The sequence below is a fragment of the Parambassis ranga genome, chromosome 21 (genome assembly GCF_900634625.1).
Source record: "Parambassis ranga chromosome 21, fParRan2.1, whole genome shotgun sequence".
Taxonomy (NCBI): Eukaryota; Metazoa; Chordata; class Actinopteri; family Ambassidae; genus Parambassis; species Parambassis ranga.
Window position 1 is genome coordinate 17493185 of NC_041041.1, and position 13942 is coordinate 17507126.

General features: G+C 40.8%; 1 protein-coding gene across 13 annotated transcripts in view; it reads left to right on the plus strand.

Annotated features, from left to right (window-relative positions):
• Positions 1-13928, plus strand: part of obsl1b (obscurin like cytoskeletal adaptor 1b) — a 30341-nt gene extending 16413 nt beyond the window's left edge. For 11 of the 13 annotated variants that reach the window (XM_028393687.1, XM_028393691.1, XM_028393692.1 and 8 more), the window contains 16 exons: positions 134-409; positions 498-770; positions 931-1206; positions 1286-1561; positions 1652-1921; positions 2024-2290; positions 2401-2670; positions 3205-3471; positions 4416-4682; positions 5209-5321; positions 5541-5694; positions 10469-10630; positions 10720-10824; positions 10912-11178; positions 11272-11541; positions 12706-13928. In XM_028393687.1, coding sequence (XP_028249488.1) covers positions 134-409; positions 498-770; positions 931-1206; positions 1286-1561; positions 1652-1921; positions 2024-2290; positions 2401-2670; positions 3205-3471; positions 4416-4682; positions 5209-5321; positions 5541-5694; positions 10469-10630; positions 10720-10824; positions 10912-11178; positions 11272-11541; positions 12706-12716 — 3524 coding nt within the window. In that variant the 3' untranslated portion in view covers positions 12717-13928. The remainder of the gene's footprint in view (positions 1-133; positions 410-497; positions 771-930; positions 1207-1285; positions 1562-1651; positions 1922-2023; positions 2291-2400; positions 2671-3204; positions 3472-4415; positions 4683-5208; positions 5322-5540; positions 5695-10468; positions 10631-10719; positions 10825-10911; positions 11179-11271; positions 11542-12705) is intronic. The other 2 variants (XM_028393698.1, XM_028393699.1) reach the window with 1 other exon arrangement.
• Positions 13929-13942: the final 14 nt, after the last annotated feature.

Genomic DNA, 13942 nt, shown 5'->3' on the forward strand with positions numbered 1-13942 from the left:
ATACAATACATGTTCATAATTGTGATAAAAAGGCATTGGTAGTTTTTCAAATAGTCAAACCAATGTCAATGACTTCTGAAATTCCATTGCATTCATTAAACAAATAAGCAATAATCCTAATATTTATGTACAGAACCTCCAGTGCAAATCGTTTCCCCAAGTCAGACGCAGATGGAACTGTGTCAGCAGACCTCTGAGAGGATGGTACTAAGCTGTGAGATCTCACGGCCCAATGCAGTAGTACGCTGGTATCGGGATGGACTCGAGGTTGAGGAAAATGACAACCTTATTTTAGAGGTGGATGGCGTCTACAGAAGACTCATTATACCTGAGACAACTGTCTCGGATTCAGCAGAATACGTATGTGACACAGCAGATGACTCTGTGACGTTCTTTGTGAATATAGCAGGTAATTAAAGAAAATATTAAGACAATTTCTAAGTGCTCAATACTTAAGCCATTTCTAATTGTTTTATGTTTGTTTTTTTCAATCCCAGAGCCTCCTGTTCGCTTTATACGTCCACGGAAGATGGCCAGTAGAGTAGAGAAAGTGGCTGGGGAGACTCTAGTGCTAGATTGTGAAGTTTCAAGAGCCAATGCTGAAGTCACCTGGAAAAAGAATGGGGAAGAAGTAGATGCCAGAAATGTCACCATCCTTGAGGATGGTGTAATACGTCAATTGACCATTCACTCTCTGAGACTGGAGGACACAGCGCAGTATGTCTGTGATGCTAAGGACGATGTGATGGATTTTAATGTCCATGTGAAAGGTGATTTACGCTATAGCTATAACTTTAAAATCAGTTATCTAACAAGTCACAATAATCCTTGACTTCAGCTTGAAATGACTTTATAAAGCTGATTTAAACGCTCTTAAAAGTGATGTCTTTCAGTAATATTCCTCTGCTTCTCTTCTCTTCTTCTTTTTAGAGTTACCTGTAAGAATCATTGGTAAAACCGATGCAAAAACTGAAAAACAATTCTTTGTATCGGACGATATTATTCTAGTCTGTGAACTCTCCAGAAGTAATGCATCAGTCAGCTGGTATAAAGATAATCAGCTAATTGATGACACTGAGAGATACTGCAGTGAGGAACAAGGTGTCTTCAGATCCCTGGTCGTCTTAAATGCAGGGCTCGAAGATTCAGGGGAGTACACCTGTGATGCAGTTGATGATAAGATGGTCTTCTACATCACTGTCAAAGGTAATTACATAATTAAAAATGTTGTCAGTCTTTGCTCTAATTGGGAGAATGATAAATGGCACTGAGTTTTTCTTTTCAGAGCCTCCAGTCCAGATCATTGGAAACTCAGGTCACCCTGAGCATCACATACTGGTCGCAGGAGATGACCTTATTTTGGAGTGTGAAGTGTCTCGGCCAAATGCCACTGTGCAGTGGTTATGGAACGGCGAGATACTGAAACCAGACACTCGCATAAAAATTGACAGCTATGATGTTGTAAGGAAGCTTGTTCTCTCTGGACTTCAGCCCTCAGACTCTGGAAAATATATCTGTGATGCTGTCGATGACAAACTGATAACAATTGTGGAGGTCCAGGGTAAGATTAAAAAGATTTTTAAACAGTTTGATCAACAAACTAGTGCATGTAGATTATGAGCAACCTCTTCTAAATCTATTTTCTTCTCAGAGCCACCAGCCAAGTTTGTGAATAAAAATGAAAACAACAACATCTCAGCCTATGAAAATGAGAGCGTCACACTGTGTGCCTTTGTGAGCCAGGAAAGAGCTAATGTTCGGTGGCTGAAAGATGGCCAACTATTGAACGCGGACAACATTCACATCTCCAGTGAGGGTAATACCCACAAGCTCACCATTAATCCTCTGCAGCTGTCAGATTCTGGAGAATATGTCTGTGACGTAAACACAGATGAGATGTATTTCAGTCTTTTAGTCAAAGGTAAGAATTTGGCACTCCTTTTCAAAGTGTGACCTCTAATTCAAATGTTACTACTCCCACAAAGTGAAAACCTCTCGAATTTTGTATTTCTATTCCCATCAGCAATGAGGGTGAAATTTATCAAACAGCTGGAGAATGTTGTGTCTCTGAAGGGCAGCAAACTTACATTACAATGTGAGATCAACAAGCCCAAAGGAGATGTCCAGTGGCTAAAAGATGGCCAGGAGATCTCTCCAAGCCGCCAGCACACAATACGTGCTCAAGGTAGAGAGCGAAGCTTTACCATCCACCAAGTAACAGAAGAAGATGCTGGAGAGTATGTCTGTGAATCCACAGATGACAGGACCTCAGCCACTGTCACTGTAGAGAGTAAGTCCATTCAAATCTTAAAGCAAGTTTTAAAGATCATTTCTTAAAAGCGATAGTTTAACAGTTATCGTTAGACCACAACAAATCTAATTCAGCTTATTGTTTTACAGATCCCCGAGTTGTTGAGATTATTGCAGAGCTTCGTAATGTCACCATTCGTGAAGGAGAAGATGCAGTATTTAAGTGTGTGGTTTCACCAGAGGACACTAAATTGGTGTGGCGCTTAAATGGCAAGCAAGTAGCTCAGAGTGAGCACACTGTCATTTCCAGCAATGGACTATGCCACATGCTCTGCATCAACAACTGCATGGTTTCAGATAGCGGTAAAATAACAGCTGATGCAGAGGGGCTGTTATCAGATGCTGAACTTCAGGTTCAAGGTGAGTTGTTCCCCCTTCCATTAACACTATACTGTAAATCTGTTTGGATCAATCACACGAGCTACATTGCCAACATTATTTTTGTCTTATCTTTTAGTCACCAAAAGAATTCACTATAAGCTTTATTTAGCAGTACTGTAGTGAATGTGAACTCAAATCTTCATTTATCAAATTATGACCATTTAAAACCAGTTTAAACTCTTGAAGAGGTGCCTTTGACAGCTAGTGCTTAGCGGGTTCTCCTGTTAGAATTCCTCAGGTTACTGACAGAGACAAGTGGCTCGGTGGTTTTGGCGTATGTTGCAGACTCCTCAGAGCTTTTTGCTTGGTCTCTGTGCTTTAGCTTGCCATGTAACGCTACATGCTTTCTTTGGTCCATATCATATTTCGCTCTGTCTGAGTGCAGCTTCATAGTACAGTTAATAAAAAACATACACATACCTCCATATTTAAAGTAGACAAAGCTCTACCTTCTGTATTTGCTGTTGACATAATAGATGCTGCTATATAGTAATTCTTAGCCTTCACTTTAAGAGCAACAGGTGCTGTTCACCAAGAAAATGACACCAGTTGTAGCTGAAGAGTACAGTGAGGCCACTCTAGAGGTGGAGGTGAGTCTGGATTCGGGTGAGGTGCAGTGGATGAGGCAAGGGGTGCTGATCCACCCTGGGGCCAAGTATACCTTGAAACACATGGGCCGAAAACACAGTCTGACCCTCCACAACCTGGCTATGTCTGACCGGGGCACCTACAGCTGCGAAACCCTCCATGACCGCACGCAAGCCCAGCTCACAGTGGAACGTGAGTGTGCATGTGTTCTCCCTGTGCCCTGTTGTTGTTTGTTTACTGCTGTTGCCGATGGCTCAGTCCCTGCAACGCTGCTTCTTGTGAAGGCAAAGCTCAATTAACTGAGTAAGAGTAATTTGAGTGACTAGGGACCAGGGTGGCACTTGTACTGGAACATGATGGCAACTAACAGGTGATGTCTTTACAGCCCTAGCTCACTTTCAGACCATGGTTTCTGTATTGATGAAGGATCAATAAAGGCCAGATCACTTCAATGTCATGGTCACCACCAAGACCACAGCATAAATAACAAGCACAGATGATGTTGTTAAATGCCTAGACTTACATTCCCATGAACAAAGCCTACTTCAATTTGTCTAAAGCAGTGAGCTTGACACACTATAAAACACATCTTGTAGTGATTAAGATGTACTTATGCTTGTTTTTCTTCCTGGATGCTTGTTAGATTTCTTAGTCCTATGATCCACAGGCCAATGGGTGAATTAAAGGCTGTTTGCTTTCAACACTACCGTGGGTGGGAAGGGGAAAGTCAGGACTTCAGGCTGCTGTTGGCACCTCCTATGAATTTGGATCTCCTCTCATTGCATCTAAATTTACACCCTGGCCTTCAAAACTAAGGTTGTTGTCATCAGGTCACCAAAATAAACACTCCTTTTTTCCACAGGGAATGCTGGTCTGTTTTAGAATAAGTGAAAAATGTTGGCAGTTTCAAAGCTGGCTTTTGTGTAAAGCCCCCAGCGCTCAAACGGCTAAAATATCAGCTTGCCAATGTGTGCCAGATCGTATTGTTTAACTGCTGTGTGCGATACACACTCCAGACCTATTCCGTATCAGAAAAAGGACACCACGCCTGCTCACTGTCAAAGTGGAATGTAAATTCTTGTTCCTGTACTCATGCTTTACAAGTTTTTTTCCCCCCAACTTTGTTGTCCTTGCAGCTCGAAAAATCACAATCAAACGGGGTTTGACTGACATTAAAACCACAGAGAGAGAAACTGCCTCTTTTGAGGTGGAGCTCTCCCATCCTAACGTCCCAGGAACCTGGATCAGAAACGGAATCCAGCTTAAGCCCACAAACCACTTCCGCATGAGCGCCAAAGGACAGGTCCACAGCCTCACCGTCTCTAACCTTTCAGTGGAAGACACCGGCACCTTTGTGTTCTCTGTAGAGAATCTAAAGACAACTGCAAGGCTTGTTGTAAAGGGTAGGTAAATCAGGCAAACTACTAGGTTAATACAAAATGTGATGTAATGCAAAATAACGTTTTGTTCGAAGCTGACTAACTTCATACAGTACACTACATTGCTACCAAAAACAAAACTTTACTGAACACCTTGTGTTGTGACCTCAGACTGGCAGCTAAATTGATCCACTCAAAGTAGGCCAAACGCCAGTCAGTGGAGGCATGATAATAGAATGGAGTGACGACTCTGCTACCGTTGCCTTTATCTGAGCTCATGTTACAAACACAAAATAGCCTAGCATGACCCACTGAAAAGCAGTAGCTCCGTACAGCCTTTACTGTCAGATGCTAGTTAAACCTCATGCTGCAAGATAATCCAGTCACTCAGTATGCAGCATCCCTTTGAGCTAGGGATGAAATGCTGTGGATGACATTTGGATGAAAATGTCATCACAATAAATTAGCCCATATATCCCATATAGATGACTTTAATGTAGGGCAGCGTTTCATTTTGGCCGTTTCACTAAGTAAACCTTTTCTACACCAGAGCCTCCAGTGACCGTTTTCAGAAAATTGGAGGACCAGAGATTTCCTGATGGGGCCATAATCTCTATTGAGTGTGAGCTGTCAAGACACAACGTTGACGTGAAGTGGATGAAGGCCAGTGCTTTTTTTTGTATTTTTTCCACACAGTCAATACACAACAATCTGTATCAGAGATCAAGTAATGAGGACCCTGTGTTGTGAACAAATGTAGTTATCACTACAAAGATAAGACTATAGTTCCCAAACTGAAAACTAAAACTTTTAGCATGGTGTCAACTATATATATATAAAATGCATCACAAATTAATTGAGGTTTTTTTTAATACTTTTCAGGATGGGGTCGAAGTGAAGCCAAGCAAGGACTTACGCATATATGCAATGGGTAGGAAGCGCTTTCTTCAGATCATGAAATGCCGCGTCAGTGATTCGGGCATTTACACCTGCGATGCTGGAGATGCTACCACATGCTGCACCGTGGAGGTCTACGGTAAAGTCCAAATGTCTAAATACTTCAGTCTGTCAGTGGTGCGTAACATCAGGCCATTGCTGAAAGGCAGTATTTTGCTGCCATCTCTGGGCAGAGGTTTGAAGCACCTCTGACTGGAGTAAACCATGGTGCAACTGGGTCCTAAAGAACTGCTGAATTATATTGCAGTACAAAGTAACACCAACAGAGGTCAGCAAAGATGAGGCATTCAATTCAGCAAAATTACTCTTTATAAATAGATCAGATGTTACACTATTAAACTGCACTAACATTCTAAGCAGTACATGGGTAAGACCTGTTCTTACCCCAGAAAAAGTATGTGACACACTACAGGAGTATTTTCAGATCATCAGATTACGACAGTCAAACTAGACACTATGGAGCCTTATATTTAAATTACCTACAGGGATCATCTTAATCTTAAACCTTTATGTCAAGTTTCTGAATCAGAACTTTGTACAGGTATCTCAGAAAACTGCTAACACCATATATACCATCTCAACGGATAGTTAAGGCACCCACATACTGCAATGTAACAGCCACGGTTTGACTCCACAGGATCTTTAGTGTGGGTCACTCATTTCCATCTCTCTCTTAGTAGTTGTCTCACTGCAACAACTGTCAAACAAAAGTATAAAAAAACCTCTTACAGATGACAGAGCTGAGTTATTTTATTCATAACCATCATACTATCATTATGTGTAATACACATAACCTGGCTATAATGCAGTTTACTGTAGCCGCCAGCCGGACTCACAAATTGGTAGCCGGTCCCAAATACTGACAGGCTGCATTTATGAGATCACAAGATCACATAACACTTCATTTTGCCAGGCTTAAAGTATTTTAAATGCTTTCTCTAAATAGTATATGAACAAATGTGCAGTAACACATAACTGAAGTGTAAATAACACAGGTAATCTATTTCAGTTTTTCACCAGCAGGGTATGCTAAAGTACCACTTCAAGTATCATAAAGTAAAAGAAACAGACAGAGTGGTACCACAACAGTCACTGGCCACCATAATAACCCACACTTCTGCTACCTGACAGTCTGGGGGAACACTACAGCACTTTAATAGTATGTAATCAAATTATTTTTTTATAGGATAAATATTCACATCTAGGCTACAGACCTTTTTACAGCAAACATTTCGACAAGGCAGAAAAACTACAAATGTATGTATGTGTAGCTTTGCGTCTAGAATACATAATGATAAACTATAGAGCTTAGCTACCTGAGCTTTCCCTTTAAGAAAAGGAAAAAAAAAGAAAACAAAATGTAAAATAACCTAATAAGAAACAAATTCTCAATGAACCGCTCCTTTTTTGTAGTTTTACTATATCTGTGTTGTGCTAGGAGCACAGTAGACTTTACCAATGTGGAAGACGTAAGAGTCTAATGCTACTGTCAGAAACACTTGCAGAAGCCAGATTAGCATCCGTCCGGTTAGCCACTGTGTTGCTAACCAGTTTTTGATGACATGGTTTTACCATGTCATCAGAGGGGCTCCGTACAGACCTTCTCAGGTCTGTGTAATAAAGAATTAAAGTAGTTATTTTTAATCAATATTTAAGAGAGACCTACAAACATTTTAGCTTAATCCCAAGGGTCCCTTGGGGTCCTCTGGCTGATACAACATCCTGTTTACGGCTATTGTCTCTTCACTTCAAAATAAAAGCCCATTGTTTATGGTTGCACCACCCTGACATTAAGTAAATGTAAATTGCTGGACAAACCTTTTTCCAGTCTCAATCTCAACAGCTTTAAAACTATTGATATGAGGAAAAAAAATAGATTATACAAAAGACGATAAACATAAGATGATGCCAGAGCATTTTTAATAGTTTTTTCAGTCTGACCATTTGCTCGAACAGGTGCGCCACCTGACATCTTAGGGGTTTGAGAAGCCAAAACAGAAAAGAATATAATTATTTAAATTTACTGAAAAATGTATGAAAATAAATAGGTTTTATAGATAAAAGTGGCCAATGTTATGAAAAGATTACATTATTTTGAAAGAAACTAGTGGACTCGGACTCAAAAATATGCATGTCATGTCATCGACCCGCCTACATGTAGACTACAATACCTTTGTTTTTCACCCAGTGTAAGAAAGGTTAGAATACATTAGCTGTTAGCTTTGTTGTGAAACTAATTACTCAGAGTAGCTAATGAGACACCTGTGAGGTGTGCAAGGTCACGCATCCAAATAAATAACACACTGCAGTTAGGAATTGTTTTTTCCATTTGCCAAAAACCAAAAGGTGAGTAAATAAATTGTAGCTCAGTAAATTTTGTCAGCATATTATTGATAGATATAATATGACTTGTACAAAATACATCAGTTACAATACATACATATGGTGTGGTCCTAACAGCTCACTGACTTAAAGCACTTAAAACACTATGGAGGATTTGGAGGAATTTCCCTCCTACAGTCTGATGAATGCTATTGTCTGCTACAATACCTCTCCAGTGAAACAGCATCGCCACGGCAAATTGGAAAACCAACCACATCATCAACCACAAGTTCAACTTCAGGCTTTGTCCTGGAGAGGGCACTCCTCAACTATAAACAAAGGAGTCCACCTCAAACCCATCAGACCCATCAGCAGCAGCACAAACTCAGTCATACAAAGTGACCAAGCACTTGGCTGACATCTTGACACCTCTGGTGGGAAACACTCCACACCAAATACACAACTCCTAGGACTTTGTGAACAAGGTGGAGTAGATTTTAATGGCGACACCATGGTCTCATTCACCTGCATCCCCACTTCAGAAGCCACATCAATGAATTAAAAAAAAGACCAACCACCCCCACATCTGTGACCTGCTAGATCTCTGATTGACCACAACTAATTTCCAGTACAATTGGAAGTTTTACAGACAGAAGCACAGTCAAGCTCTACGTGAAAGAGGTGGAGAGAAGAGCCCTGATTTTCTTTACTGGAACTGCTCCTACTCAGTAGGACAGAAGCCTCAATGTGGATGTGTACAGTAAACCCACACAAAGGACCAGAACTTGCCGCTGATTCCCACCACCCACTGGAACACAAACTGGGGGTCATCAGGGCCCTGCAGCACAGAGCACAAACTGTACCCACCAGCCCAGCGGGGAAGAAGAAGGAGCAACACCACATCAGGAAGGCCCTGAAAACATGTGGCCATCCCAAACAGGGCACTCAACAAAGCCACAAAAACAAAACCCAAAAACAAAGACCCACCAACAACAGAAAAAGGGACAATAACTGGCGGAGGAGTACATTGCCATCACATATGTGTCAGGAACATCAGAGAAACTCCACATCCTGGTACATTTCAAACCTATGATGACACTAAGACAGAAACTGGTACACCTGACTAACAAAACTACCTGGGAGAAACACAGCAATGTGATATATGCAGTCCAGTGCAGTGAGCAATGCTCTGATCTGTACATTTGGGAAACTAAACCACTCCACAGAAGAATGGCTCAGCACAGGAGAGCCACCTCCTCAGGACAGTCACCTCCTCAGGACAAGACTCAGCTGTTCATCCACACCTCAAAGAGAAAGGACACTCCTTTGAGGACAACTATTTTCACAAGTTAGACAGGGAGGACAGGTGATTTAAAAGAGGAGTCAAGGAAGCCATCTATGTTAAGCTCACATGTGCCCAGTAAGAACAATGGGCTGTCAACCTGTCCCACTACCTCAGCCCTCCTGCAGCCTCATAGTCGTCAGCCAGTCATTGGACACACCTGAGCTTCATAGTCAACAGCCAGACAGATCAAATCAAAGCACACATGTAGGTAATGTAAGTAATGAGGGACATTTATGAGCTATAGTAATGCGAGTCCCCCACAGATCCACCCACTGAGGTCTTCCAACACATAAAACGCTGCGCCCCCACCAAACAGTTTATAAAGCTGCTCGATCAGCTAAAAGTCTTCAAGAAAGCTACAAGTCAAGCTGCCAAGCTTCAACTCTCTGAATGGAAATGACCTGGAATGACTGAGAATCTTTGTCAACATGCTACAACTGTTATAAAACTAATATTTTCAATTTATCAACCAAGGGCACCGACAAACTCCTTCACAGCTGGAGCTGTGTGCTCAAACATGTCAACAGAACTATCGGCAATTAGCTAGCATGTTAGCTTCGAGCTAGCAATCAACTTTACTTACGGTAGGTCACCGTCCTCCGTCCACCATCATTCGGGCATCCTTCTTCGTCTTTCACCTCTGGCCGGGACAATATTACCGGTAATCCTTGTTCAAGCTCTTGCTTTAACGCTCTCCATCTTTCTTTTCCTGGTCTCCTTAGACACCATCCTTACTTTCATTCCAGTGAATGTTTGTGTTTGCGCTCTGTGACCGTACCGTACCGCGCATGCTCAGTATTGTCTTGTGCGCGTCCTCCGAGGTAACAGGTTCATTGCTTTGCTCTCTGTGACAGTGTGTCCAAATAAATGACCGAGTGCATTTAAAGTATGGACTCCTCGCTCATTTCAACACTTTCTTCACTTTATTCGCTGCTCCAGCCACGACTTTGCACTTTGCTGCCAACTGTGTGTGACGTATGTGTCGTAAAGTAGGAAAGGTTTGTAGTCCGTGCAGGTTCCTGCAGGTCCCTACCCGACCTGAACCCCCAAAGTTTCTTAACTTTCAACTCTGAAAATACAACACAACACTGCCACCTGTCTATATGCTGAAACACAGCTATACACCACTAAAATTCTAAATGCATTTTGTTGTTGTTGTTGTTGTTGTTTATAATGGTGTCTGCAGAGCGTGAGCTGTTGATCCTGCAGGGCCTGGAGGACCTGGACATCCAGGAGGATCAGAATGCCGTGTTTGTCTGTGAGATCTCTGTGGAGGATGTGCCGGGGGAATGGTACAAAAACGGGGAGCAGATACAGCCCACCAGCACCGTCAAGATCCGCCAGGAAGGTCAGCATGGAAGTGGATGCTATTATATGCTGTAACAATACGGCGTGTTGGCACTTTATATGTATGAATATGTGCACTCTTGTTTTCAGGCACAAAGCATTTTCTTCTAATGTGCAATGTGCGAGCAGAGGACTCTGGAGAAATCAAGTTTGTTGCCAGACATGTTGAATCCATGGCCTATCTGGAGGTGGAAGGTATATAATCAATACATCCATCAAACTACATGGTTCAGATTGTGTGAGATATGGAAGTGTAAGTCTTCATTTTTTTTTCCTTTTCAGAGCTTCCTGTCAACATTGTAAAACCTCTGCAGGATAAGACGGCGCTGGAGAAGAGCCGCATCCTCCTGGACTGCACGGTGTCTAACCCCCGGTGCAGCATCCGCTGGTACAAAGGCAGCAATGTCATCCTGCCCTCTGAACGCTTTGAGATCTGCAGTGAGGGCTGTTATCGCAAACTGATCATCCAGCAGGTGGCGCTAGATGATGAGGGCACATATAGTGTTCAGGTTGGAGAGTACACATGCTCTGCAAAACTGACAGTGGAAGGTAATCATAATAATTGTAATCACATTACATTAATTATACTAACAAGTGTATATAAATGTGTTTAAAACGACTCTCTTGTACACGCATCTATAGCCCAGTCTTTGCTGATGGTCAGAGAGCTCAAAGATGTGGAGGTCACTGCCCCTAATGAAGCCAGCTTCGAATGCGAGGTCTCACTCCCCGTCCTGAAAACCCCCGTGTGGAGTCTGAACGGGGAGCCGCTGCAGCCCAGCTCCCAGGTTCTCCTGGAGAAGATGGGCACAGTCCACAGGCTGACGTTCAGGCAGACCTCCGCAGAGATGAGTGGAGAGGTGGAGTTCACATCTGGGAAAGCAAAGAGCAGAGCCCAGCTGTTGGTAGTGAGTAAGTAAGAATATATTGTGTTATATAAGAAATATAGATTTATAGTTATGTTCAATTACATATGTGGAATTATGACTAACAACTTATTCACAAATCTGTCAAATAAGCTCAATAGATTTAGTTAGTGTGATTCAGAAATTACCCACTAGATGGCGAGAGATCACTGTGAAGAGAAATCACATGGACATGAAGGAGCTTTTTTCATTTTGTTTTTCAATGATACAACTGACAATACACGTTTAATGATGTTTTCATAGGTAGTGCAAATATAAATATATATATTCTATATATTCTATAATATTTAAATACACAAGCACAGCTATCTAAATCTCAGCTTACATTGTCCTTTGGATTGGTACAAGCGCCTCTAAGGGGTCTCCTCTTTTAAACTGTTGTGATGCTGAAGAGCTACTCTGGTGCATCATGGGTCAGAGGAAAACTTATGATGGCAATGTCTGTTTTAACACAAATATGATCTTAGGCCTAGAACCCTGTAAGTCTTGAATCATCCAAAACCAATCAGGACCGTCACCCAAACAAATACATAAACACTTCCTAATGATTTCTAATTGTCCATGGTGGCTGGGTTTAAGTGTGTCTCATGACCTTGCAGAGCCCGCGCAGCACAAAGCAGTAAATAGAATAAATGTTTTGGCTCCTATGCTGCATTCTGTCAATTACACCTGCTGTTTATGATCTTTCTACTATCAATGGGCATGTAGGTCAAGCACCTCCGAGTATATTCTCACAGAACCTGTTAAACCTAATTTTACTTTTATTATGTTGGCTTATAAGTTTTATGTTCAGTCTGCCGGCCAAGGAGGTAACCCGGTCGCACAGTCACGCTTTATACTGAGGTCAACTAGTAGCACAAACTAGTGCTACATTTGCACTGAGCGCATACATTTTGGGATTCATTTTTTTAAAACTGGTGTCAAATATAAATGATTTTGCATTATTGTACAACTAGTAGTCAAGTTGATGGATCTCAGAAAAACATATTTTTTTGTAGCTTTTTTAGCGTAATAATATGGTCACAGCTCATGTCAGCACTAAGCTTTTCACATAAATCATAAATCAGGATTACATTTTGACAGAATAAGGTCAGACCAGTTGACTCTGCTCAGTCTTCAGTCTAATTTCTTCTCTGCTCAAATTTCACAGGTGGTCCCTGAAATCTCTCACCTGTCCAGCAGCACCTAATTGACATGGATAAAACTTTTATTTATTTGATTTCGTTGTAACATGGCTTAAAAACAGGGTTGTGATGATTTTCATGCAGTTCATGTAATTGTCTCATAATTTTTAATTTTTAAGAAACAAAAGGTATCTTTATGATGAAAAGCATGTGAAGGTCTTCCCTCTGTCATCATACACTGGAGTTTCAGTGTAAATAATGTCATTGTGTGAAAGCGGTTTTGAGTGTAACTGGGTTATGAAAGCTTCAGCTGAATGTGTCTTTGTGTCTATAAATATGATTGAAATGTTATATAGAAAGTTGTATGCTTAGATTCAAACTGTCCACGTTAAGAATTATCGATCACAAGGTTTGATCAATTGGACATTTCTCAACCAATAGGCAAAAAGACATTTTGTTCATTAGGTATAGTGCAGACTAAATGTAAAAAGAAGATAAGTATGGGAAGATATATCAGATAAAAATACAAATTTAAAATAATAAAAATTATACACACAATAATGTAATTGTAAATCACAATTATAAATTTTATTCAAAAACTTCATACTTATTTACTATTTCTGTATATTTTTGGTGCATTTAAGGCGTCATAATTTAGATATGGAGTCATTGATATATTTATTCTATTCTTCAGCCTCAGATCAACACACATCAACTCTCTGTATTACCTGTAAACACACTCGTCTATATTAACTGACTTATCAATACTTTATGTATCACAATTAATATAGATTTGTTCAATGTATGGAAACTGTTTTTTATGTTATGATGCAAAGGTTTAAATGACGACAGTTCTGTCTTGCAGAAAGGGGCTTGTAATGTAAATACATTGGGCCAAAAATGAGGTAATTTAGGAAAGGAATGGCTTAGAAAATTACTTCATCACCTTGATTGATGATCAAGGCGCGCTTGATTTACTAAACTGACTTTGATGAGTGAGTATCGTGCTTTATCGAGAATGATAGCTTTGTTTTCATATGAAGTCTTGTTCTATATTCCATTTTTCATTTGATTTGTTTCCAGCTCTGCCATGTTGTGTTGAGCGTTAGGTCTGTGGAAATCAAGTACTGTAGTGAAATATGACCCGTTTCAATAAAACATGCTTTATTGATGCAAGGTAAAAATATCTCTATTTGTCTTTTTTTTCAGTCTCAACAGCCATCAGCAGCAACTTAAGAACTCACGTTTAAACCAGTTTCTTTA